The sequence below is a fragment of the Hesperophylax consimilis genome, chromosome 16, assembly GCF_061612785.1.
Source record: "Hesperophylax consimilis isolate HC1 chromosome 16, BYU_Hcon_1.0, whole genome shotgun sequence".
Taxonomy (NCBI): domain Eukaryota; kingdom Metazoa; phylum Arthropoda; class Insecta; order Trichoptera; family Limnephilidae; genus Hesperophylax; species Hesperophylax consimilis.
This window is the reverse complement of record NC_142851.1, coordinates 13,332,082-13,357,497: the sequence shown is the minus strand read 5'-3', so window position 1 is coordinate 13,357,497 and position 25,416 is coordinate 13,332,082. Positions and strand designations below refer to the sequence as shown.

The following is a 25,416-nucleotide window of genomic DNA, read 5'->3' as shown; positions in this document are numbered from 1 at the left end:
GACTGAGAATTACATAATAATACTTGTGTTGTAAAATTTGAATGTCAAGTTTTCAGCAGGTTTTTTTATTACTGGGTTGCATGTGTTTTTATGTAGGTCATGAAATGAAATCTATGAGAAGTTAGAAGAGAAGGAAGAAACTGGTACATTTTAATTCTCAGCCTTTTGTGCTTCTTTGGAAGTTGTTATTGAATTACACAGAGAGGCTAAAAACACTGAATACGGTTGAATGATTGCGTAGAAAGTCTCGAAACATTATCTTATTGAAGTGGCTGCAAAAATATCTGCATCGGAATGAATTTCTGGAAGTAGTTTTTAATACTTGGAAACTTACAAATAACACATTCTTTAGTTTTTAACATAAATAATCGATAATATTTCTGAAATCTTAAAACTATGAAGTCTAATCGAAATTTCTTTACTGTTTTGATTGATAAAAAAAAACTGGAACCTTTTTAAAAATTTAGATAGAAATTTTCTTACAAAACAAACTTAAACATACATATTATTTTCATTTTCTTGATATTCTTATCAAGTATGGCTCATTTTATCTTTTTTTAAGGTTATAAACTAGTTAAATTCAATAAAATTATTTTAAATGGTAATATGGAAATAACTATACGATAAGATCACACATTAAAATCTCAACTGTACATCAAATGACATTAAAACAATTAGATACACTATTACTTGAGAATTCTTCATCTAAATCTATACAAATATTAACAATAGTATTTACTAGATTATTTTTTGTACTCCTTTACGCGTAACACAATTGCGTAAAAAGTATATTTTCATTTTCACTATTAATATACAGTAGATAAAAATGCAAAATCTATAACATAATATTTTTAAAACCCTGGTAAATCAAAATAAAATGGTAATAAAATATTACCCATTCAAAAAAGATGCAATGAGGAAAGAATTGCACTGAGTGTTAATAGTTTTTAAAAGACTTTTTATTTTTCCATTTCGGTTAGAACACTTGGACTACTCCGAATTTAACCTGTGCTGACTAAAATACTAACTCAAAGTTAAATGTTCAGGACAGTCGATAATTTACATGTTTGTTTTTTATCTTTTATCATTATTTTAAAGTTTACGGATTAAGAAGTTAGGCCAGTACCCCCGTATTTTGTTCAATATCGATGTGAAAAAGATTCAAGGACTGTAATTCTTGCTCAATGTTTATAGAAATTTACGATTCGACTGGACATCTTGGTGGTATATCTTTGGCATCTTGTGTCAAGCTGCTTGCAAGCGTGTGGACGCAACGACAAGCATAGTTCCAAGCCAACATGTTCTATCGAACCAAACCTTCGGGCATGAATATATGTGTGTACAAAGCAATACTGTTGATAACTCAATTGTAAACAGAGCCGGCCTTGTGCAGGTGCAATTGGAGCAGTACCCTCTGGGCGCCGACTTGCTAAGGCGCCAAAGCGCTGATAATGCCTGACACCCAATACACCGACTTTGAGGTTTTTACTAGCATCAGGCGCCGTTTGGCCCAGAGTCGGCCATGGTTGTAAACTCACCTTCATCTCATAAATGATACATTTATCGGAAAGATAGGTTACAATCAAGATCTCAGTGCATTTCAATTTGGAGCAGTTAATATGCTGCAGTTCAATTCGGAGCAGTCAATTTGGTGCAGTTCAATTCGGAGCAGTCAATTTGTTGCAGTTCGATTCGGAGCAGTCAATTTGGTGCAGTTCAATTCGGAGCAGTCAATTTTGAAAGTAAAATATATAAATATAATTTTGGTGGCTTCTTTGATAAATTTAATTTATAACTTACTTGCTTATCACATTTTTGGGGCCGAAGCTCTTTTGTACAACTAAAAAATATAATTTTAAGGGTGAGCATGTCAGCTAATATTTATGTTTAAATAATTATCATCCATGATATATGAGTAGTAAAGTTATTATTGCAAAATTAACTTAGAAAAAAATAAAATTAGTAAAAAATTCTTTGACAATAATTCCTGCATGAGAATTAAAAACTATATTACTATCTTATGGAACAAAAAAATAATGAAAATCACTAACAAAACTGTCCATAATGTTAATGGTTTGATAATATTGAACACTGACTTGATTCACACAATGTAACTTTAATGACTTATTAGATAATTACTTTCTGATAGGAGCATTCAAATTGAGCAAAAGAATAAATAGAGCAGGTGCCGATACTATAGGCAATTATACCTAAGATTCGTATAATGTAAATTAGTCTATCTATCTACAAAACGTCAACAATTGACTTTCCCTGTAATGTTATCTTTGTATCGTAAAATTTGGTAACATTATTTTACAGCAAGAATAATAATTATTTCCGCCGGCTGACTCTGTCTTTCACGTGACCGTTTTGATTTCTTCTCTCGGCGTTAGCCTTGATGTTGCTAAGCAGCCCTTTGAGTTGGTGGACTTGCATCCTGGTCACACTGGGCTCCTGGCATGCCTCCAGCCACTTGAGGAACTTCTCTCCGTGCTCCAGTGCTTCGTTCACCTCACAGCCAAACTCATTTTCTGTGTTGGAGTCCTTCTCACCGTCTTCCAACTCTGGAGACTGCTTGAGAGCGATATCATTGTTGTTGTTATTGAAGAGGAGATTATCCAATACTGCACGCACTTTGATATTATTTTTACAGCCTTCTTTTTCCATTTGATCTTTGATTGGCGGCGTTACGCAAGGTTCGGGGATGATTTCTTCAGGCTTTTCTTCGGCCTGATGAACAGTTGCTGTTTCTTCGACAGGTGCTTCCATTTTCTCTTTAGTAAGATGGGAGTAGAGGATGTTTTCGTACGATTCTGCTCTCAAGGGCGCACCCAGGTCTGTAGGCATTTTACTGTCAGGTAATCCCAAGTTACCGGTAAACTGTTTGTAATACTGCCAGAACCAGGAGTTCTTGTTCAATGAATCCAATGGAGGGATCACTGGGGGTAGGGAAGTAAGAGGTTTGGGAGCATGGGAAGGGTATTGCTCCTTGTTACTCCTACTGGAGGGAACGGTGTGTTGCATGTTGAGTGGGTTTGGGGTGGTGGGGTTGTTGGCTAGGTTGAGCATGGCTTGTTGTTTCTTAAACCAATACCACAATGTATCATCCATCGGAGTATCCTTGTAGGAAGCGTGGCTCGATCTCGGAGTTCTGCTTTTCTCCCCATAAGGATCGGAATGGTGGTGGGATTTGCTGTTAGATTTATGTTTTTCACCAGAACCCAAGCCCGTTGACGTAGAGTTGTGACTCGGTTTCGGAGATCGAATGGAGCGTAATGCTTTGGCACTTGTGTTAATACTGTTAGTTAGAGCACTTAGACTAGGATTTAGTTGAGCAATCAAACTGAGATTAGTAGCGATCTCGTTAAAGCTTAATCCCAGATGACTCTGGCCGAGGCCGGACAGCCCCGATAGGTGGTTGAGTCCGGAGAGGGGGCTTATCGCACTCATGGACATGTTAGCTCCCGCGTCCATTTTCTGTTTATTATCTTTGGGCATTGAATTATTCATTAATTCATTATTAAATTTGTTGAGCTCGGCCATATTTTTTGTTAGGTCCAGGGTTGATCTCGTGTATGAAGAAAAATCAGGGTGTATGATTTCAGCAGGTTTGACATCAATATCGTCCTTCTTGACTCTTGAGAGATCTAAGCCATTTTCATCTCCGGCTGTTTGCGCGGAGAGATCGGCACAGGATTCTGGAAACTGATTCTGACCCAGAGAGTTGTGCGAGTAGTTCAACACTGACGAAGGAATATCATACTTGGCTCTTTTTTCTGGCATGGTGTTCTCGGTCATCCCGTCCGAGGACTTGTCCGTGTCTGGAGTGGAGTGACGGGAAGACATGTATCTCAGCTTGTCTTCATTCTTGCACCAGCCTCTGAGCGTCGACTCAGGCACACCAATATCCCTGGCGACGGAGGCTTTGGATTCGCCGTCATTGACCCGTTGGATGGCATCGATCTTGTCACTGGCGCTGAGGGCACGTAGGGGGCGCTTTCCCTTGCTGGTGGTGCCGAGGGAGCAAGTGCCGTCTCTGAAACAGACAAAATTTAAATGTTAAGTATGTTAAAAAATTTAAGTAATAAATTGTGAATATTGGCCTACAGTTCTAAAAAAAATTCTTGTGAGGGTAGATAGTCAGGGAGGGATTTTTTTTTCTTTTTACTTTACAACGATTATTTTCAATAACTATGCACAAAATTAATTCTGCTCCAAGCAAAGGGCCTCTAGCGACATTGCCGAATAGCTTGACTACTTGCGTACCACGGTTTGCGCAGCTTCGGTATTATGATCTGCGCGCGATACCAAACAACGCGCGCCGCGCCGATTCTACGTTTTCCCATTGTCCACCGCCGCCGTTTAAATATCTGAAACATATTGTGACCTAACAATAACAAACGAAGTTATGGGAAGATCATGTTTCCGGGTGATTATTATTACGTTGTAACCAATTATTTGTTTAATAACAACAGATAAATGTTTCATATTAATTTGTGGCGGGGTGGTGAAGGTTATTGGGATTGAATTCCTGTTTTCTGCACTATATTATAAAATTACGAAAATGTATGATCAAGGCACAAGAATTCTAGTTGAAAAATGCTAGAGGTTTTAGAAATTAATAATGTCTTCGCCACTAGATGTTGTTTGATAGATAAGCTCATTGGATTTAAAAAATAGTTCGACAGTTCCTTTTTCGCAACCTGCACTATGCAATTTGCAATCTGTATTATGTTTTACTTATAAACCCAAGACACACAAGGTTAGTTTATTTACTTTATATTATTATTATTACTACAAGGACACTCTCGTCCAGGCTGTCGCAGTGGAACAGGGCATCTCGGCCCCCGCATACCCAATTTCTACCGATTTATAAAGAGTTTTTGGTAAACTTTTGATGTCCAAAAAAAATATACGATATTTTTTACGATAATATCTATACATTTGTTATTCCGAAACTTTAATTATATGAAATGCCCTCGATAGAAAAAAATCGCAAAATAAGATCCGAAAATTATTTAAAAACACGTTTTGTTCTGTTATTTCATATGTTATAAGCATGAAAAAGTTCACAGTGTATCTTTAATGCAACTAAAGCATTAGTCGAGAGATTTTTGCTCTATTTAAAACGAGTCGTATTTTATTAAATATTTTCACCATTTTTGATTATTATCGTTTTTTAATATTAGCGAGCTCTCTTTCAACCCATTTTTGAACGCTTACTATAATTTAGTTTTGAGGCCCGATATTATTAAGTATTTAGGTTCTTAGGTAATCATTGCGTAAATAGAGGTATTGTTTGTCCACGGGCATCTTTCGAGGCCAGGCAAAGAAACGAGACAAGTGCAAATAATAATAATAATAATGGACGTTGGGAAGGATCTTGACCGATTTGGTTTTGTTATCGCGCGGCGCCAAGCGGCCGATAGCCGATAACTCATGACGCGGGATTTCACGGTCTGTCGGGCTTCCCGTCTGCGTCCCGCTGGCGCTGGCGTCATCCCGTTCAACCATCGCCTCCGTCCCCTCTCCTGTGATCTCAAACTCTGTCTCATCTCTGTGTCATCCACCCGCCCGAGGCTTTACAATCTACATTACATATCTGCATAGTAGCGCAGGCGGCAGGGCACACACCCTGATGTCTAAACGGGTTTCACGACCACTCAACACAGTGGCAAATCAACACACCTTTTTAAAAGTGATATAAAGTCATTAAGGCGATGCCATACGTAGTAATGCACAATCATGTGTTTTTGGTTTGAAAATTTGGTCGCCTAGAAATGTTTCAGATGCTTTAATTAAATACTGCGAGTAGAATACATCTTGGCCTTTGAAATATTCGAGTATTTTTTAGATAAGTCTTTTTATAAGCCCAGAAAAAAATAATGTATAAGGCCTATGAAAACTGCTTTAAAGTTCAATATCTCCTACTTACAAACCCATTTTCGGTTATAATTTTATTGTATAATGTGGCAAATTAAGTTATTTATAAAATGATCGAAAAAAATTAAATATTTATGCCTAAACATTAACAAAATAACATAAAAGGCACTTTTTGGCCATGTTTTTTTCTTGCATACATCAAAACAGGCGGATGGTGTTAAGCGGGAATTTAAACCTTATCGCCATCTACGTAAGGGTTGTTATTGATTGCGGCTCAATTTAAAATATTACGAGACGTAGTGCATCGCCTTAAAAGCGATTAAAAAAACTAAAATATAAACCTAACCTAACGTTACCAATTTAACCTAGATTTTTTCATCACTTTTCATGACTTTATATCACTTTTCAAAAGTGTGTTGAGTTGTCACTGTTACCTTATATACTAATGCAGAACCTTTCAATACAGGTAATTGATTTAGTCATACCACACTGTACGTGGGTGGTTTATTTATGCACTGTACGGTGTACTGTAGCAGATGATACTTTCGCTGTAAAACACAAACATTATTTTAAAAACAGATTACATGATGTAGATAGGAAGAAGTATACATAAAAGGTGTATCTAGTATAATTAATTATAATATTAGATTTTCTTTACAGTACAAGGAAAAGAATATTTAAAGATTGGCAGAAAACAGCTGTCCACGGTGAGGAAGCTCTCACAATCTTCCTGCCTCGTCCCAGAGGCGTGCGACGAATGGGCTAGACAAGTGCGAAAAAGTAGTATCAACCAATAGTTGAACATTAATAGACGGCCCGAATATATTATTGTAGTCACAATTGATTTCATACACTTGTTTTGGTCTTTTTGACGATGTGTTTTGTGCGACTGTCCGGAAGAAGCTAATGTCGTGTACAATAACATAGTACACAATATGCAATTTTTTGTGGATTTTTTGGGAAAATCGGTGTTCAGCAGAGCGGGGTATTTGGCAACAAAAATGATAAATGCTACTTTATGGTAATTTGAAGTTGATAAACTGTTTTTTATTTATTTTTATTTTACATGTATATGTACACACATACATAGGTATCCTAAGTTCGCTACTTTCAATTTTATGGCTATTCATGTCTGTCAAAACCACAGAGAAAGAAATATTTAGAAAGCATATTATAAAGAACCAGAAATTCTTCGCGTAACCCGAAAAACACAAAATTCGAAAAAAAAACAAAACAAAATTCGTGGAAAAACGCGAATTTTCTCTAGCCATTAGTAAAAAAATACCTCTAGTACTTCATCGCGGATTGAATTGTACCTACCTCGCAACTCAAAATTAGGAATTCGAAATATCCTTTTCCCAGACATTCAAATTGTTAACAATCCCTCTAAAGAGTCTAAAGTTACCGAAAAATTTCACCTAGCCTAACCACTTCATTGGCAAAATGATGTCGCTAGTGTAAAACTACGGAAGACGTTAATAATAATATTTGGATGATTTGTATAGTGCCGTTTTTGTGCAAAATCACCTCAAGGGCGCTGTACAAATATATAATACATTTCTACAATGATCTATGTTATTACTAACTATATATGGAGATAATAATTTAATTTAATTTTATAATACTTGCGAGAAATGTATGAAAATAGTGACCGTAAGCCGGGGAGGCAGAATCTTCGACTTTGGTTCCGGTATTTGAATTTTCGATTATCGACTAGTGTTATGCACAATATTATTATAAAAAGGAAAAAATGTCAAAGTTGTTTCGGCATACAAATTAATTAATCAAGCAAAGGGAACTTTCGGTAAGGGGTTAAATTAGTTACACGAACCTTTCGAATGGCATGCAAAAGAATGTAGAATTAAAATAATTGTCTACTAAAATAATATTAGTAGGTAGGTAGGTACTATAAAGCAATTCATAGCTTGCTCCATTAAAAAGGATTATCTTTTTCTTAACACATCTATAAGTTCTAACTTCCAACATTGAACAATTGATACTTGTAAGTACGGGTATTGTACATCGGTGTACGACGTACGTACTTACGTACTCTCAAGGAAATTATATTATTTAAATTATAATACATATTTATATGCATAATTGGGTGGGATTTTGAGTGTAATTATTGCTATATATATTTTATGCAGACGTCAGCAATAGTTATTGTATTTCGGTTCTAATAAAAATATACTAAATCCACTAATCCACTATAACTAATTAAAACTCAAAAAGTCATAATGAAAATTATACTGAAAGTTCCTGTAAGAACTAGCACTGACGAAATCTTCACCAATCTTAACATCATGTCAATTAAACAACTATATTCTAAAACTATACTCATTTACATTCATACGTATAAAACCCAAGAAATAACAACAAACACGTACAATAGAAACACTAGATCTCATGGTCAAAAACTTATCCAACAAATAACTACTAATACAACTTTTGGGCAAAAAAACTTTTTATAACATAGTGTTAAACTCTACAGTAAAATACCACTCTCACTTAAAAACATCAACATTATAACATTTAAATCTCAAATAAAAAGCTGGATACTTAATATAGGGAGATCTGAAATAGAAAATATACTCATATCAAACACAGACTAAAACCAAATCTACTAAACTGAACTATACAAAAAAACACAACCTAACTTATTTTAAAATTAGTTAAAAAAATTATACTACATGATATGTTTATAATTAAATTCATATGTTACTTTGTTGTATTATTAATTTCTTATAATTAAACTATAATATGTAAATGAAATCCTCAGCACGGGAGATCCCAGTGAGGATATCATTATCTCTATATGTTACTAAGAAAAGAAGACAATAAATCATTATTATTATTATTATTAATATATTCAAAAGAGAGAGCCTTTTGCCTGTGGCAGACCGCGCTATAAGGCGCTATATTTTCAAGGCTTAGTCTATTTTAGCATATCGCTCGCCATACATTCCTATTTGGAATGTATGATGAGCTTTGGCGAACGTTATTTTGAAATAGGCCAAGCTATGCGAGTATACTATATACTTAGCGTGGTCTGTCACAGGCTTTTTTCGCAGAATATAGTTCTAATAATGTCTAAACTTTCATTGCATGTCTCAAAGGCTAAGTAAAAGTAAACGTACAAAACAAACAATTTCCTGATTGTTTTGTTTCTGCCGCTGCTGTAACGTTCAATTATATTTATGAATATTTGCGGTAAGTACCTACATAATAATAAATTATTATACCCAGTGGCGGTTCTTCAGGGGAATACTGGGGATGATCCCCAATCCCTACCAGATATTCCCGAAACTAAACAATAGAAAAAAAAATTCTTGACGAAAATAAATTAATTTTTTAAACATAAAAGCAGTAATTAACATTTGCAGAAATATAATGTAAACATATTTTTCATAGACTGAGGACGGTTTTTTTCACAGAATTTCAAATTCCGTAACTATTTCAACTTTAACATTAAACTAGTTTGAAAAACTTTTCTAACAATTTCGATGCTGTGTGTGGAAAATGTATTAAAACGTGCCCTTTTTAAAATAATAATACCTGTAGGTACTATTCTACAAATGGGATCACTCGAGCGTTGACAAACTGGCCAATTCGTTTACTGCAGCGCTATCGCAACAGGACCTAGACCCTAGACGCTTGTCCTGGTTCGAGCACGCCACGCAAACTTAGTCGGTGTCGGTACCTACCGACTAGAAGAGTACCTACCAAAGTATTCAGTAGCCATACTATAGCCAATGGCCAGTACCTACCATCACTATGCTAAGTTAGATTTATAGGCCAGTCAATAAAGGCTCAAAATGAGGCTAACCCAAACATTAATTCCTCCGTCGATGAAATTTTTTCAGTCACGTGGAGTATCATTTAGGGATGACAAATGACAAGAGATCCAACAAAATATTTAACGGGAAGTTATTTATTTTTAGCAAAAACTGAAAAAAAATTATAGCTCTCGCTGGAAAAGTACTTCTTTCGAGAACTCTTCACATATTGTTAGTATTAATTAATATCCACCTGATTAAATAGAAATCCAACAATATTTTTGTAGGGAAAGTGTTTTTTTTAAAAGAGATTTGTTTTTTAATTCTATTGTTGCCGGGAAAATTACTCCCTCCAATTTTTGATCACGGAGTGTCTTTAAATTGGTGTTTGCTTTATTTAATCAAAAGATCCAACTTTTTTTTCTTTTGGAACATGCTTTTTTGATATCAGTCAAAAATATCGCTCCGGAAAAATACTCCGTCCAATTTTTTTACGCCAAGTTGATGGGATAGCTATGTAAAAACGATTTCTGCAAAGATCCAACAAAATTTTGAACGGCAACCTATTTTTTAAAATTAATTTCGAACGCACGCTCATTTCGCGTGATTTTTGGATGAACGGGAGCCCGCGGGGTAAGGGGAGGGGTGGGGCTAGTCGCACGGGGGGAAGCAAGCCGTTCGGCGCGAGATATAGCTGACCGCGGGGTAAGGGGAGGGGTAGGGCTAGTTCCATTCGGGACTACGCTACGCGTTTGACGGCCGCTTCTAGAGTCTGTAAAATTAACAAAGGGCAAATTGCATGGTTTATTGACAACGCTTCGTATATCTGCTTTCAATTCGAGCTTTTCAAACCACAATTCCTTATGGATTAATAAATCCAATATGGACTTTTTGTAAATTGGACCATTTTTATTCGAAAAAGAATCTGAACTCATCAATTTTATCAATAAATTGATTACACTTTTCAAAAAACTTTTTGTACATAGTTACATTGAAAAGAAAAAAACATGACAATACTTCTATTAAAATCGAAAATAAAGTTGGCAGTTAATAAGTTAATAATTAATAACACAATTCTGAAACGAATTGATATTTGCCCTGAAACCGGGTAAAAACCATAAAAAAATGTTGCTTTATGATAAGGGTTGGCACATTCAACGATAATTAAAATACATTTTTATTAATAATTTAATTCATAACAAAACATAACACACTTTGGTAAACGTTACGAATTCCGCTTCACGGTAAATATGGAATGTTTATTTGAATTGATACATGAATTTAGTTATATTATTACTAAAAGTGACTCTTAATGTTGGGGAAAACCTAAAAAAATATACACTTCAAATTTTTATTTCGTTTAAATTATTTCACATATACGATAATACACCGGTTGTCAATCAAAATCATAACGCCATATTCCATTTGTTCGCGAGATTTCAAAGCAACTACAAAGTAATATGACATTTGCTGGAAATACCAACCTCACAAAATAAATTCTTATCAAAATAAAAACAAACGTACCTACTAGTTAATTTCCTAGCCAGAGGGCGGGTGTAGGTACAGTACCTACCTACGAACTAATTCAATAAAATCTCCTTAGTACTAAATTAAATTATAAACATAACCTAACCTAATCTAACTGTGATTTTCTATAACAAAAAATTGCCCATTTAATAACGCCCACTCGCGTCCTATTTAGAGTTATATCCCAGTTTTCAAATAGTTTGTGGGCTGCGCTAGGTTTGTATAGACTGGTTTGTGATTTAATGCTAATAGCTTTTTTCCATGTTCTTCTGCCTAATCTAACCTAAACTACCCAAACGGAATACGTTTAATCACATTTTATTCCTTTTGGTTGTAAATTCGGATTATTACATTTAATTTTATGTTGATTATTTGTTATAAGTTATAAATAATACATTCACTTACATGAATGAATTATATATGATGATATTATTAATTTTACATGGCAATACTAAATTTTGTGTGATTGGCAGCAGTGTCTATGAAATATTTTATAAATAGAATTACGTTATTCGGTAGAATTACGTTATTTAACAACGGCGACAACAACGGCGCCGCATACTAATTGACATCGCGTAAGTTAATTAATAAAAGAAATAAAATTTCAAAGTGCATATTTTTTCGTCTCCCCCGACTTAATAAATCATCTTTTGAATTAATAAATCTAATTCCATTTATTTGAAACTGAAATATTGCGTATTAACCGTGGAGCGGAATAAGAGAGCAATATAAAAAGAGCCGTGGTTTTCATATCCAATATCAAAACAAATAGACGACATTGCCGGAATACATTACAATTTAACGTATAAAAATATCAGAGCAGTGCCAAATATCAATGTGCCAACCCTGATTTTGCTTTCGTTTCGGATTGGTTTGCTCAGTACTAACACTACTAACCGAAACCACCGCGTGGAAAGGCTCGGTCATTAGTCCGCCGTTTCCCATAGTCAAGCCTATTATTCGATCCCCTCCCATATGTTTTCTTAAATACATTGGCATCAATATTTTAAATTATGACAATAATAGTGAAAATGATTTGCAAAGTGAACAACCATCTTCTTCAAAACAATCCAAGTTTGCAGCGTAATTATTTCATCCGAATTAATTCAACAACCCTTTTTAGAAACACAGATTTTTTTTATATTAACAGCTAATTTTTTTTTTCCTCGCAATTAACACATTTTATGTGGGGCATGTTATTTGTTTTATCTAGATTCTAGATAGTATAAATAGTATATTAAAGTATAAGTGGATAAACAGGTTTTTAAAACACGCGCGATTTTTCGAGCACGACGGCGTAGCCGAGTGCTCGAAATAAAGCAAGTGTTTTAAAGACCAGTTATCCACGAATACTTTACGCTATTTTTTATTGGTACACTTTGAAAACATAAATATTGATATTATTATTAAATATTTGTAAATAAGAACTATTAATGAATTCGTGATGTGACATCACAATATCTTGTTGTCATGGAAATGAAAAACACAAACATTAATTTGCAATCTGTCACATAAGATTAATAGTTGGATTTATAGTTAAAAGTTGACATTAAAGACTTCACATTTTGTTGATTTGTTGATGTTGCCATGGTAACTTTAAAAAACGCGCGTTCCATAAAGTGCGATTTAAACAAGCTAGAGCGTACTTTAAATGAGTAAAAAAGGGCACCAATAAAAAAAAAATATTTCTTATGATCTTATTGTGAACAAAATGTGTATTTTAAAATGTGGTCCTATTTCTATATTTTTTCTATCTTCTGTTTCTATAATAACAAAAATAATATCAATCTTTGTACCTTATTTTATTGTATTTTTGTTATATTTTTTGGTCAGTTAGTAAATGATCTCTAATTTTAGTTTCGCAGAGTAATGTTTTTAAAGTGTAAAACTTTTTTTCATATTATAATAGATTTTTATTCAACAATAAAACGTTAAAAATAAGAACTGATCCCAATTGTTGTCATTGTATTGTAGTTACCTATAATGTCTTATAATTAATATTATTATTCCACACTAACTACACCCATTTAATTTTCGGTCACATAAATAGGCAGTTGTCAAAATAATGAATTGGTTAAAATAACATTATATTATGCAAGTATTTTAAAATTAAAATTGATATTATAGAAGCTTTACGTCTCTTTCATTGATTTTAACAACGCTTTCGGAAATTCCTGTTTGTGATGCTTTTTATTGAGAATTTGAGAATTATGAAACAACCTCATTTACAATGCCACAATAATTTAAAAATATATATTGAGTTTGTTTATATTGCACTTCGCATATAAACCATTAGTAAAATTTAATATAATTCAATGGTTACTATAAAACACTTTTACAGTAATAGAAACAGTTTTTGTAATTTTTGTTTAAAACATTCATTCTTCCATTGAGGAATATTCAATGCATTTTTCACATTTTCGGACAACCATAAAACACATCAAGTCGGCTTCCCACCCCTCCCCAAGTCCCCACCGCGGCTTACTCCGCGGGCAGCGGGCAGCTATATCTCGCGCCGAACGGCTCGCTTGCCCCCCGTGTGACTAGCCCCACCCTCCCCTTACCCCGCGGGCTCCCGTTCATCCAAAAATCACGCGAAATGAGCGTGCGTTCGAAATTAATTAAAAAAAAATAGGTTGCCGTTCAAAATTTTGTTGGATCTTTGCAGAAATCGTTTTTACATAGCTATCCCATCAACTTGGCGTAAAAAAATTGGACGGAGTATTTTTCCGGAGCGATATTTTTGACTGATATCAAAAAAGCATGTTCCAAAAGAAAAAAAATGTTGGATCTTTTGATTAAATAAAGCAAACACCAATATAAAGACACTCCGTGATCAAAAATTGGAGGGAGTAATTTTCCCGGCAACAATAGAATTAAAAAACAAATCTCTTTTAAAAAAAACCCTTTCCCTACAAAAATATTGTTGGATTTCTATTTAATCAGGTGGATATTAATTAATACTAACAATATGTGAAGAGTTCTCGAAAGAAGTACTTTTCCAGCGAGAGTTATAACTTTTTTTCAGTTTTTGCTAAAAATAAATAACTTCCCGTTAAATATTTTGTTGGATCTCTTGTCATTCGTCATCCCTAAATGATACTCCACGTGACTGCAAAAATTTCATCGACGGGGGAATTTTTGCATACCTCAAACTCTTTATTGATTGGCCTATTAAATGGCAACTCCAAGACGGTTCAAAGGTAAAATTGGTAAAGGTAATTGTATTTTTCACATTGTGTAAACACCAACAACACGGTGCTCAAATATTACCGAATTCGAATTGATTGTATTTTATTATTCGAATTAGTTAGTTTTACGCTTTGTGAGCGGGAAAAAATCATTTATAAATGTTTTTTGTATCTTTCGAATGTACCTACACATCAAAGAAGAGGTGGTACCATGTGGAAGAGAGGCTCATTAGTAATTTAAAAATATTTTTCTTGTCAACATACAACTTCAGGGAATACGACAATTATAATTAATTCATAATAAAGTAATAATAGTATTGAATTCATAGTAACCAATTGAAGAATAAATGATATATTTAATTAATAGCATTAAATGTTTGTGTACTTACATACCATACTTCCCAAACTATGAACCTAATAATCCATTTTTGTGCATGTTTGGTTCATCTCCCCCGACGTAAATGTTTGTTTCTTGTACTAATTGTTCCAAAATCGGATTTAATCGATGTTGCCACAGTAATTAATAATTTATTTTATTGTCAAACTGTATGTACCCAAGCAGCCAGTAGTCAGCTAGCCAGTAGGTACCTATCGTCGCGTCATAGTCATGCTAAGTTATGTAGTCGGTTACCTACACGTCCCCCTTTGGGCCCGCTGTCCCCTTTCGGATTTGGCGGGTCCGGCGCCGAGAGCCGCGGGGGCGCGAAGTTATTGCCTGGGGGCGCTCGCGTGAGGGGGAGGGAGGGCGGGCGGTTGCCCCCCGCTACGTGACGCCCGCATCAGGTAGGTACCCGGCCAAGGCGACCCCCTCAGACTTATTTCGCCCCCGCAAATGTCGGCGTTTGGCAGGGGTAGGCAGTCTTTTGCAATGATATGTAAATACTAATATGTAGATTTCTGATAAAACACCCCTTTGTTGCTAGTTTCTAACGAAGTTATTCTTTTCTTGAAACAAGCGGTGCCAGTAAAATTTTTACTAGGTAATGTTACTATCAACGCTTATTTTTATGTGGTGTGGGGTGTAGGTCTAATGTATACATATTATTCCCATTTCTTATTTACTTAAGCAACTAGGTAGGTACTCACCATTTAACGTTCGAACATGTGACATGGTGTCTTGATTTCATAATGCATTGTGAGAGATTTTTTCCAGTTTGACGTCATGAATTTTATTATGGCAACACTAATGGTTATGGCTCGCTTTTTCTTTGAAATTTGTTCTTCAAATACATTTTTTTCCTATTCGAATTTGACAGTTCGTTATATAAACAAGGAAAAACAAAATACTCGATTTTTCTAACGTTTTTTAATTTTGATCCGTGATTTAGATTTTCTTTTATTTTGAGTTAACATCTAATAAAATGCTATTTTAATTTGTCTATTATCTATATCTGTTTCTGTTATTATATCAACATGGGCCAGTTCTTCAAGAACTGAATTAATAATAGAACTTTCACAGTCCTCGAAAATTAACTGTGAAATTTGATTAATTTTTCAAATTCTCTAAAAAAACCCGTCCTTAGAATTTAGAATATGATGTAACCTTGTCTCCTTTCGTGGCTAAAGTAATAAAAATGCACTTGGACTATAGTGATTTTTTAAACATACAATAATTTTATTATGACTAACCATGTTGCCAATTAAAACCTTTTGAACGATCGCAGCGCCACAAATGTTTATTTACTAGTAATTCCAAATTATACCACAGTTTGTGATGAAGCGTAAAAGGAACTCGAAACCTCCAGACTCAGTATGAAATATAAATACTCGTACGTAGACCATTACGCAAAATAAGCCAGCAGTGTTGATTACATCATTTAAACAAATAATTTATTTATATTAAATTAAATAATAGCCCATTCGCATCTGCTTGTTCGGTACCCCTGCCGGTCGGCATGGCCGTTCAAAGTCCGCGGAGGGGACAGCCGCCCCTCTCTCCTCCAACCCCGCCGGGGTGGGCCGCCGCGGATAAGCAAAAAGCTCTACGTGAGAGCTCGGGTCAAAACTGACGGAGCGAAAAAAACACAGAAAGCCGCTGGGACCGCAGGCAGATTGAAATGGAAGATAATGCGAAGCCGATATTTGTGTACGTTTGGCACGCAAGCGGTGGGAGGCACCTAGCCGCACTGTGTCCGTGCGGGTAGGTACTAGGTACCTACTTCAGTTCGAGGAATTATTAATTTACGAAGGAGCCGTGCGGGTTCCTACCTAGTTCCTAGCCACCCAACTGGCGGGAACGAATGTTTGTTTAATTTTGAAATGTCTCGCGGTCTCGCCAGATTGAATAAATATCGAATAGCGGGCGGTAGGTACCTAATACATATTAAACTGATAACAATCAACCTAATTATTATTTAGCATACCCTCGAAAAAAACATAGGTACAGAATACAGATTAGATGTACTGATCGAGACAAATAACAATTTTAATAAATACACAGAATGTTTGTATAATATCTACAATAACGATAAACCCGACTGCTGTGATTTAAGTGTGTAGGTACCTAATGCAAACAATTTAAAACAACTCAATTAATGTTAAACTTATTGTGAAATCAGAAATGAGCGCATCAGCAGAATGCTGCCTACTCATTAATTGTACGTATCACATATCCTGGGTTAGGAACCGAAGTTCATAGATAAAAAAGCACAGAAATGATAATGCATTGGACTTTAAAGTTAACCCTATATTCAAGTTTCAGTCATTGTAGCGAGTTTTCCATTATTATTTTTCAATCAATTTAAATTAAAATGGATTCTTCTAAAAGTAAACATTTTTAATTTGTAATGTTTGCAACAGTGCGAAAGATCAAAGGGCGGCATGATGGACACCCGGGTGTGCACGGTACATGGCAGATTACCACGGGGCCGGGTAACCCCACGTGTGCCGGATGCCAAACAGAAACAATTTACCCCCAGTTGGCCCTACTCGGGCCTTCCAGGAAGCGCTAAATGGTAGAATGGTCAACATTTGAATCGCGGTATGGTCCGGCCGCTGACGGCTCCCATGTAGATCCTCTTTCCATTGCATGCGTATTTCATCAAAAAGAGAGAGAGGGTATGATGAAGCTTTGTTGTGCCCTTATTAGAACACTTAATGCTCATTTACGAGATTTTAAGCCACCCATAACTTTTCAATTATTTATGTAAAATGTAAAATATGTGTGGAAAATGGCAGACCGAACGCACTCGATTTAACAGGCCACGATAACCAGTCAAACGCTCTATGTTTTGTTAAGGCGATGCCATACGTAGTAATGCAAAATCATGTGTTTTTGGTTTGAAAATTTGGTCGCCTAGAAATGTTTGAGATGCTTTAAATAAATACCGCAAGTATAATACATCTTGGCTTTTGAAATAATCGAGTATTTTTTACATAATTAAACGTAATATTTTAAATGGAGCCGCTATCAATAACACCCCTTACGTAGATGGCGATAAGGTTTAAATTCCCGCTTAACACCATCCGCCTGTTTTGATTTATGCAAGAAAAAAACATGGCCAAAAAGTGCCTTTTATTTTATTTTGTGGATGTTCAGGCATAAATATTTAATTTTTTTCCGATCATTTTATAAATAACTTAATTTTCCACATAATACAATAAAAGCATATACGAAAATTGGTTCGAGGGTAGGAGATTTTGAACTTTAAAGCAGTTTTCATAGGCCTATACATTATTTTTTCTGGGCTTATGAAAAAACTTATATAAAAAAATACTCGATTATTTCAAAGGCCAAGATGTATTCTACTCGCAGTATTTCATTAAAGCATCTGAAACATTTCTAGGCGACCAAATTTTCAAACCAAAAACACATGATTTTGCATTACTACGTATGGCATCGCCTTAAACCGCAATTGTAAGGGGGAATATTTTTACGGGTATTCATTTCATTTAGCTATCGAAGTGAATTATCGCGAAACTGCACTGTTTAAATTCATTGTTATTATGTATTATTTCTAGAGAAGACCCGTGTATAATCATGAGATATTGTAGTTGTAGGATTTGTGAAGCTGAAATTGTTTATACAAAAATATTTGCCTCAGGATCATTGCCTTCAAAAGAAGAAATTTACCTTTCTAATGTTACTTGGAAAATTACGACATCTCTCGAACACATTTCAAATAAAGAATTACCTACGTAAATAAAAATTTAAACGTTCGTTTGTTCGAAATCTTAAATTTCGGAAAGTTCTTCAACGATTGCTTTGAAATTTTGACACAACGTTTGCATAATACGCGTGTGTTTTTATATAACATCAGCGCCATCTGTTCGACAAATATACTTTTTAAAAAAAACAGCGTCATCTCTTGGAAAAAAGCAACAAGTTCTATTGTTTTTCTATCTAAACAGACAGAATGAGCCACAGCCACGTATGGCTGGGTAAAGCTAGTCAATTAATAAAATGATTTTGTTATCTGCTTTATCGCTTGTTTTTTATGATTTAATACTTATCAGTTCCAATTTAAATAAAAATTCATTGAATTCGATTAATTTTACGCATTACGCTGGAATATTTCAAACCACGCATGCACCGACAACCCCATAGTACGAGTATGTTTAATTATTAGCTAAATGAATTGCATTTATTGACACCGATGAAATCTCACTATCAGCTTAGTTGAATTAGTTTGAATCAAAAATAAAGATCAGTTCAATTGTTTAATAACCTTGTGACATGAACGGTATATCTTAATTGACCGTTTACTTCCAGAATATATGAGGCGATTGTGAATGGTGGAAGTAATAGGGGACCCCTGAGGAAGACATGACACGATCAAGTAAACTAAATACAGGGTTTTCCAATAGGAGGTGTTATTTTGAATAGCCCGCTATTTCGGTAGATGTTACTTTTGAAGCTGTCATTTTTTGACATTTGACAAGTAGAAACTACGCCATTTATAAAAATGGAACACACGCTTCAACAACGCATTGAAATTATTAAAATTCACTTGAGTGAATCAAATGCAAATCATCTTGAGTGATGAGGCATTTCCACCTCGGTGGCTTCGTCAACAAGCGAAATTGTCGCATCTAGGGCTCGGAAAACCCAAGAGTTATTGTTGAAAAGACTCTCTATCCTCAACGTGCGACTGTTTGGTGCGGTTTATGGTCCGGCGGAGTCATTGGACCTTACTTTTTCGAAAATGAGGCTGGAGCAACAGTTACGGTGAATGGATTGCGCTATCGAGAAATGATTAATGATTTTTTATGGCCGGAATTGGATGGTAATGATCTGGACAACGTTTACTTTCAACAAGACGGCGCTACGTGCCACACAAGCAACGAAACCATTGATCTTTTACGATTGAATATCAAAATAACACCTTTTATTGGAAAACCCTGTACTTAATATCTTCAAATTATTCGTAATTCGGGATTGCGAGCCTAACGAATGAAATAATAGGTTTCTTAGTAAACTTTCATTAAACACGAATTGTGTTTTCGCAATGTCGGAACACGTGTTCATAAAAATTCTAATATTTTCGCATTTCGTCATTGTATATTATCCGGACAAATGCAGGTGCATGAATACCTGTTCCGATTTATTAGGAACGTACTAAAATTTTAACATGAAGCGGCCTGCAATCCCGTTTTTAATCGGATTTTAATAAATCAGCAATACTCATTTTCCTCAAGTTATGTATGATTCGACGTATGAATGTAAATGAAGCAAGGATATTATGCAAAGACCGAATTTATTGGCGGCCCGTCCTCTCTGCTTATCCTTGCGGGGAAACAGCGTGATGGTTAGTTAGTTAGTAGATAAGGCAGGGCAGGTCGTGAGCCCCAGAAAGTAAAGAGCTACGAACCGATAACCCGCTATAAGCAGGACGGCAATTGGAGCACTCCGCTCCGGGCGCCGTATTGCCAAGGCGCTGATTATACCTAGCACCTAATAGCCCTAACAGATCCCTCTTGAGATTATTTTTCATAAAAACGGCGCTACACAAAAATATTAATTAATCCTAATACATATTATTGTTTAGTGATCACCTTTCAAGGCGTCTACTGGTTTTGACATGACCCAAAATTTAACTCCGGATGTGCCTAAGGATCATTGACTTTCAAAAGAAGAAATTCACATATCAAATGTTAGTAAACGTCAAAAAATATAACACCTGTCAAAAATTTTAACAAAAGAAATACACATTTCAAATAAAAAATATTAATTAATAAAATAAATTTGGTATCTACGTAATCGTTTGTCTGATAAGATTTATACAGTTCCAATTTTGAAAATTAAAATTTTATTTTACTTGAATATTTTTACGCGTAACGCAGGAGTACGCATCACTTCACGCGTGCACCCACGCACCACCAATCGAAATAAGTAAGTTTGATTCTGAATTTTTAGTAGGTAGTAATCATAGAAGTATTTTGTTATCTGTTTTACTACGTTTTCTATTCCTCCCCATTTTCATTACAGCTTTTTTTTTTCTGTTTGACTTCGTCGATGTTTTCTTTTGTCGTAATATCGTAACGCCGTCAATATAGTAAACGTATTTGCAAGCGACCAAAGGAGAACCGAGCGACTTGTTTTTAAATACATTGAATTTTAGTATCCACCGAATCTATGATATCAATTATAAAGTTGGAAGTATCAGGCTGTAAGATAAATAAAGATGCGATCTTATTATCATGGAAGAATGTAGGCCGACCGGTATTTGCAGTTATCACCTTGGCCCCTATATAATATTATAATTTAACCTCTTGGGCAATTTTGGGAGATATTCTTCACAGACAACAATCAATCGTAGATTATACTTTTTGGGAGATATATCTCCCAGCCTGACATCTCCCAGGCCTCATAAAAGTTATGCTATCTCATTTTGTATTGAGGTGAGAAATATGATTTAATCAGTGTGTTAGAAAGAGCTAGAAAGAGAGAATACAGCGCTTTCAGTTTATATGGAAAATTTACCATAAACGATAACGAAAGTTTTGAAATAATTCTATGAAACAACATCTGCATTTGAAAAATATTTGTCAAGCTTTGCAAATTTTTCAATCAATATTTTTGTGAAGTGAAGTGACCATAGATTTTTAGTTACAGTTTACACAATAAAACCATCAGAAAGCTACTTTAAAAACTTTAACTTTGTCTGTGTCCAAAATGTTATTGTAATTGCGTTTGTGTCGTTTTGTAATGCTAAAATTTTAAAGTCTTTGCTTTCAAGAACAGTAATTTATTTTGAAATGCGTTCAAACAGTTAATTTATAAGCAATCGAATGTAATGCGAAAAAATTTCTGAAGAAATTGTATTCTGACAGTTCACCTATGTCTATGTCTAGTATTTTTAAATGGTGCAGTTTTATTTAGAATATATATTATCCAATACAGAAGTATAATGCAATTAGTTTTCTGACTTTAAATTCTAAACAGAAGTTCTGATGAAGCACATTGCAAAATATCAGAGGCTTTACTAATTTTTAATAGCCATACTGTACGAAGACAGTATGGCTATTGCAATATCAATATTTATATCTTTAAATAAAGAGAAATAAACAATCCCAGTTACAATATTAAAACTATCTTTTAAAAACAATTTATTAGCTAGAAGAGGATTGAACCTGCGACCCCTGGGTAGGCGAACTCATCGCTTTGAACCAATTGGCCAATAAACCGGTATTAGGGAAGGTGTAGTTTTGGAAACTGCTAGTTTGGTTATTCAACTCATCTGAATGTTGGTGGCCTTTGCACAGTAAGTAATATGTAAATAATTCACTGCGACTATATTTAGGTATTTGTGTAATTCGGTAGGTACTGACTGTCGGTCACCTACTTCTACGAAAGTTTGTTAATGCCACATTATCGGACAGCTATCGGCATGTCATAATGCAGCAGATTACGTTATCCGAGGGTTATTTTGGTTTTCTATTATATATCGGCAATCTTATCTGGATATCACAATACAAACCCCTCGACAACTTTATCGCAGTGATTTCGTATAACAAACAATAATATTATATCGAATTCAGATACATAATTGAGATCTCGCTATTTAAAGGGATCCTGTGGTATATGTCTTGTCAAATAGACTCACAAATTCGCTATATAATTAAGCCGCAGATTGCATGGTAATTTTTGGAATTTTGTTATTTGAAAAGTTCTTAGTACCTGATAATCGTTTTATAATGTGACGGGGCTACTTAATTTTAATAATGCTGTGATTCGTTCAGTGCTTTTTTTGCTCTAATTTCTGTCATAAGTTTATTTTGTCTTTACGGTCGAACCAGCCTGTTAGTAAATAGTTGATAGAGGTGAGTCATCTCTTAAATTAATGTATAGTCTGTATTTGTTGCTTTGTGTGGGGTTGAGCTTAGTGGCATTTTTTTGTATTCAGACTAAAGAAAGCATATCAATGCTGTGGGCCCAGAAGAATGTTAAGATTTTACTCATATTAATATTCAGAAGACAGCAGAATATTTTATCAATTAACCCTTTCAACACCAGTGTTACCAACAAAATATTTAATATCTCTTAATTTTGTGAAACAAATAGCCCCATATTTTGGCATCTATTTCTACTAGGTTGCAATATTTATTCCAGCCGCAAATGCCGTTATTATATTGACACATCTCGTTTCAGCTGTTTTGTTTGGACTGGAGAACTGGTGGTGAGCTAAAATTAACATTAACAATCTAACATGACATGTGCCGTTTGATCTCTTTCTGAGACAACCCCGACCTCTTCTTCCACCCATATTTGAGAGTTCCTTTCGTAGTTCTGACCGTGTTTTGAGATTCATTTTCCATCGACTTTTTTCGCGAATGAAACTGATATCTACGTAAAAACTTTTCTCAAGCGCAAAGTTTATGTTGCAACAACACAGCTGAGCGGTGAAGGGTTAACTGTCAAAGTGACATATGCGTAGATTTTTGCGGGAAAAAGCTCTGACTTATTTTTAAATGTGCGATAAAAACATGTACATAGTTTGGCGTTCGCTCAATTTCCGATGGTGAAAGAGGCGCTGAGTCTCAACTATTTAGACTCTTAGACATGACCCGTCTCAAACATTTGATTAAAAAAAGTTCAATAATAGCGTTCACTTTGTTAAACTCACTAATTTCTAGTCAACAGGTACGCAATAAATTCATAAACATTAACACGTTCAACATTGTTTGAACTATGAACCAAGTAATTATTTGTGTGAACACATTAAATAATACGAACTACCTACCCACATTACAAATACAAAGATGTGTCAACCTGATGTTTGTTTATTGGCCAATTTATGTTGTTTTAAGTTTATTTCAAAGGGGAATTCCCTTTTTATTTCCCTGTGAACGGCACGGAATTAAATAGCTAATTAAATATTACCCTTTTATTGTAATGGTTAATGAACTTTAATACCTAAAGAGACGTAATAAATAAAGGTGCCGACGAAATCTTTGTTGTTTTCGGTGAAAAAAAATATTTTAAGTGTTTAATTTGAAGGCGATAAAGATTTATGAATTTATCAGAAATCATTATAAATAATAAAACAAAACATTGTATTGTATTAGGTTATATCATATTTTAAACTACTGTAAAGTTTTAGCTCTCTTGTAGATTTTTGAAATTGATAACAATAAATTGAGATATATTTTTACAAAAAGGTAAAAAGGATCCAATGAACAATAAAAATCGATTATTCTAATTGAAATGTGGATTAAATTGAACCATACAAAAGAAGAATTTCATTCAGAAAAATAAATATTTAACAATAATAAACAGGAATTATTCTAAAAATATACATTTAACATCGGTGGTATGTGTACAAAAATTAAATAAAAACGCCAAACAATAAAGTACCTACCTGGTGTTCATATTGCCCGGTAAAAGTTCCATCTTGTTGAAGGCCCCCGGCATATCAAATAACAAACACGAACTCGCAGACATTGACAACAAACAGTAATTATATTATCAGGCCGACATTATTTATATTTATCAAAACAATGCGACACGGTCGGGTTTCAACGCCGACTACTGTACTTTTATCACTGGCGAAATTCTCGGAAAATATTGACACAAAGTTGATCAAAATAATGTTTATAAGTTGGGATTGTTATCAACAACGACACAAAAGTTTGTTTAAGTTTCACAAATGAATTAATAATTGAGAAAGTTTGTTTTAAGTCAACACAGGACTTAATCACTGCGGGAGACAAACTGGAGTGACCCTTCGCGAATATTTGGAGGAAGAAACCCCGAGCGGTGACTGTTAACAGTACCTGCTTGATCGGAACGAGAGCTGACACTATCGGTAGCGGTAAAGGAGCGAGCGTTCGAGAGCGGAGAGCGACCGCCGCGCGAGACCGTCCACGAAAAACTGCGATTATTGTAGCGGCCCACGAGGCCGTGTTTACCCCCGCCAGCCCCGCGCCCCCCGCAACAGAACTAATCATTTTAAAGCGAATGAATGAAGCGGTCGGGCGGCCAATAAAAAACCGCAGTCGCAGGGTGCATGCGCCGCCCGAGAACCGGCGGGAAAGTCGGCAAAAGCTGGGAAAAGTTTCGTCAAACTTTCCGCGCGCGCGGAACTTTGCAACTTTTTAAGTGTTCGGAATTCAATTTTAAAAGTTTTTTTGGTGACTTACGCTCGTGTTTTGTGGTGGTTTCGCATGATTCTTCTTATCTCGTGTCGGGTATGCGTAGATTTCTAGTAAGTTTGTTGGTTGGGTGGTTGCTTGATGCTTGGTGCGAGTCGCGGCCGCCGGGAGACGATGTCCGGCCGCCGTCCTTTGTCCACTACGATCAATACCGAGAAACTAACAGGTTCGCGGAGTGTGGCCGCGGGGAGGGGATTGGAGAGGGGCGGGGGGCGCCGGGCTGGCCGCGCCGCGCCTAAGGGTTGCACGGGTGGAGCCGAGATTCTCCACTCTCCATTAATACATTTTAAATAAATATTCCTAAGAAAAATTAAGCATCTTTATTTGTGCGAGACAATCATCATTCATAATTTTCAACTCAACTTGTGAATAATAAAAAACTTAAATTAAATTAAAAAAAAATAATCTACTTTTCAATTGATATCGGTTATAGTCGTTCTGCTTTC

The 25,416-nt window shown here is 35.2% G+C and overlaps 2 protein-coding genes across 2 annotated transcripts in view; one reads left to right on the top strand and one right to left on the bottom strand.

Annotated features, from left to right (window-relative positions):
* The window catches only part of lobo (coiled-coil domain-containing protein lost boys), a 254,168-nt gene that overhangs the window by 2,481 nt on the left and 226,271 nt on the right, over positions 1-25,416 (top strand). The window lies entirely within an intron of this gene.
* Positions 607-24,584, bottom strand: dan (protein distal antenna). The gene is made up of 2 exons (XM_089640625.1): positions 24,178-24,584; positions 607-4,036 (listed from the first exon to the last, which is right to left on the bottom strand). Exons 1-2 carry the CDS (start codon positions 24,258-24,260, stop codon positions 2,332-2,334), a joined length of 1,788 nt encoding a protein of 595 aa, XP_089496751.1. The 5' UTR covers positions 24,261-24,584; the 3' UTR covers positions 607-2,331.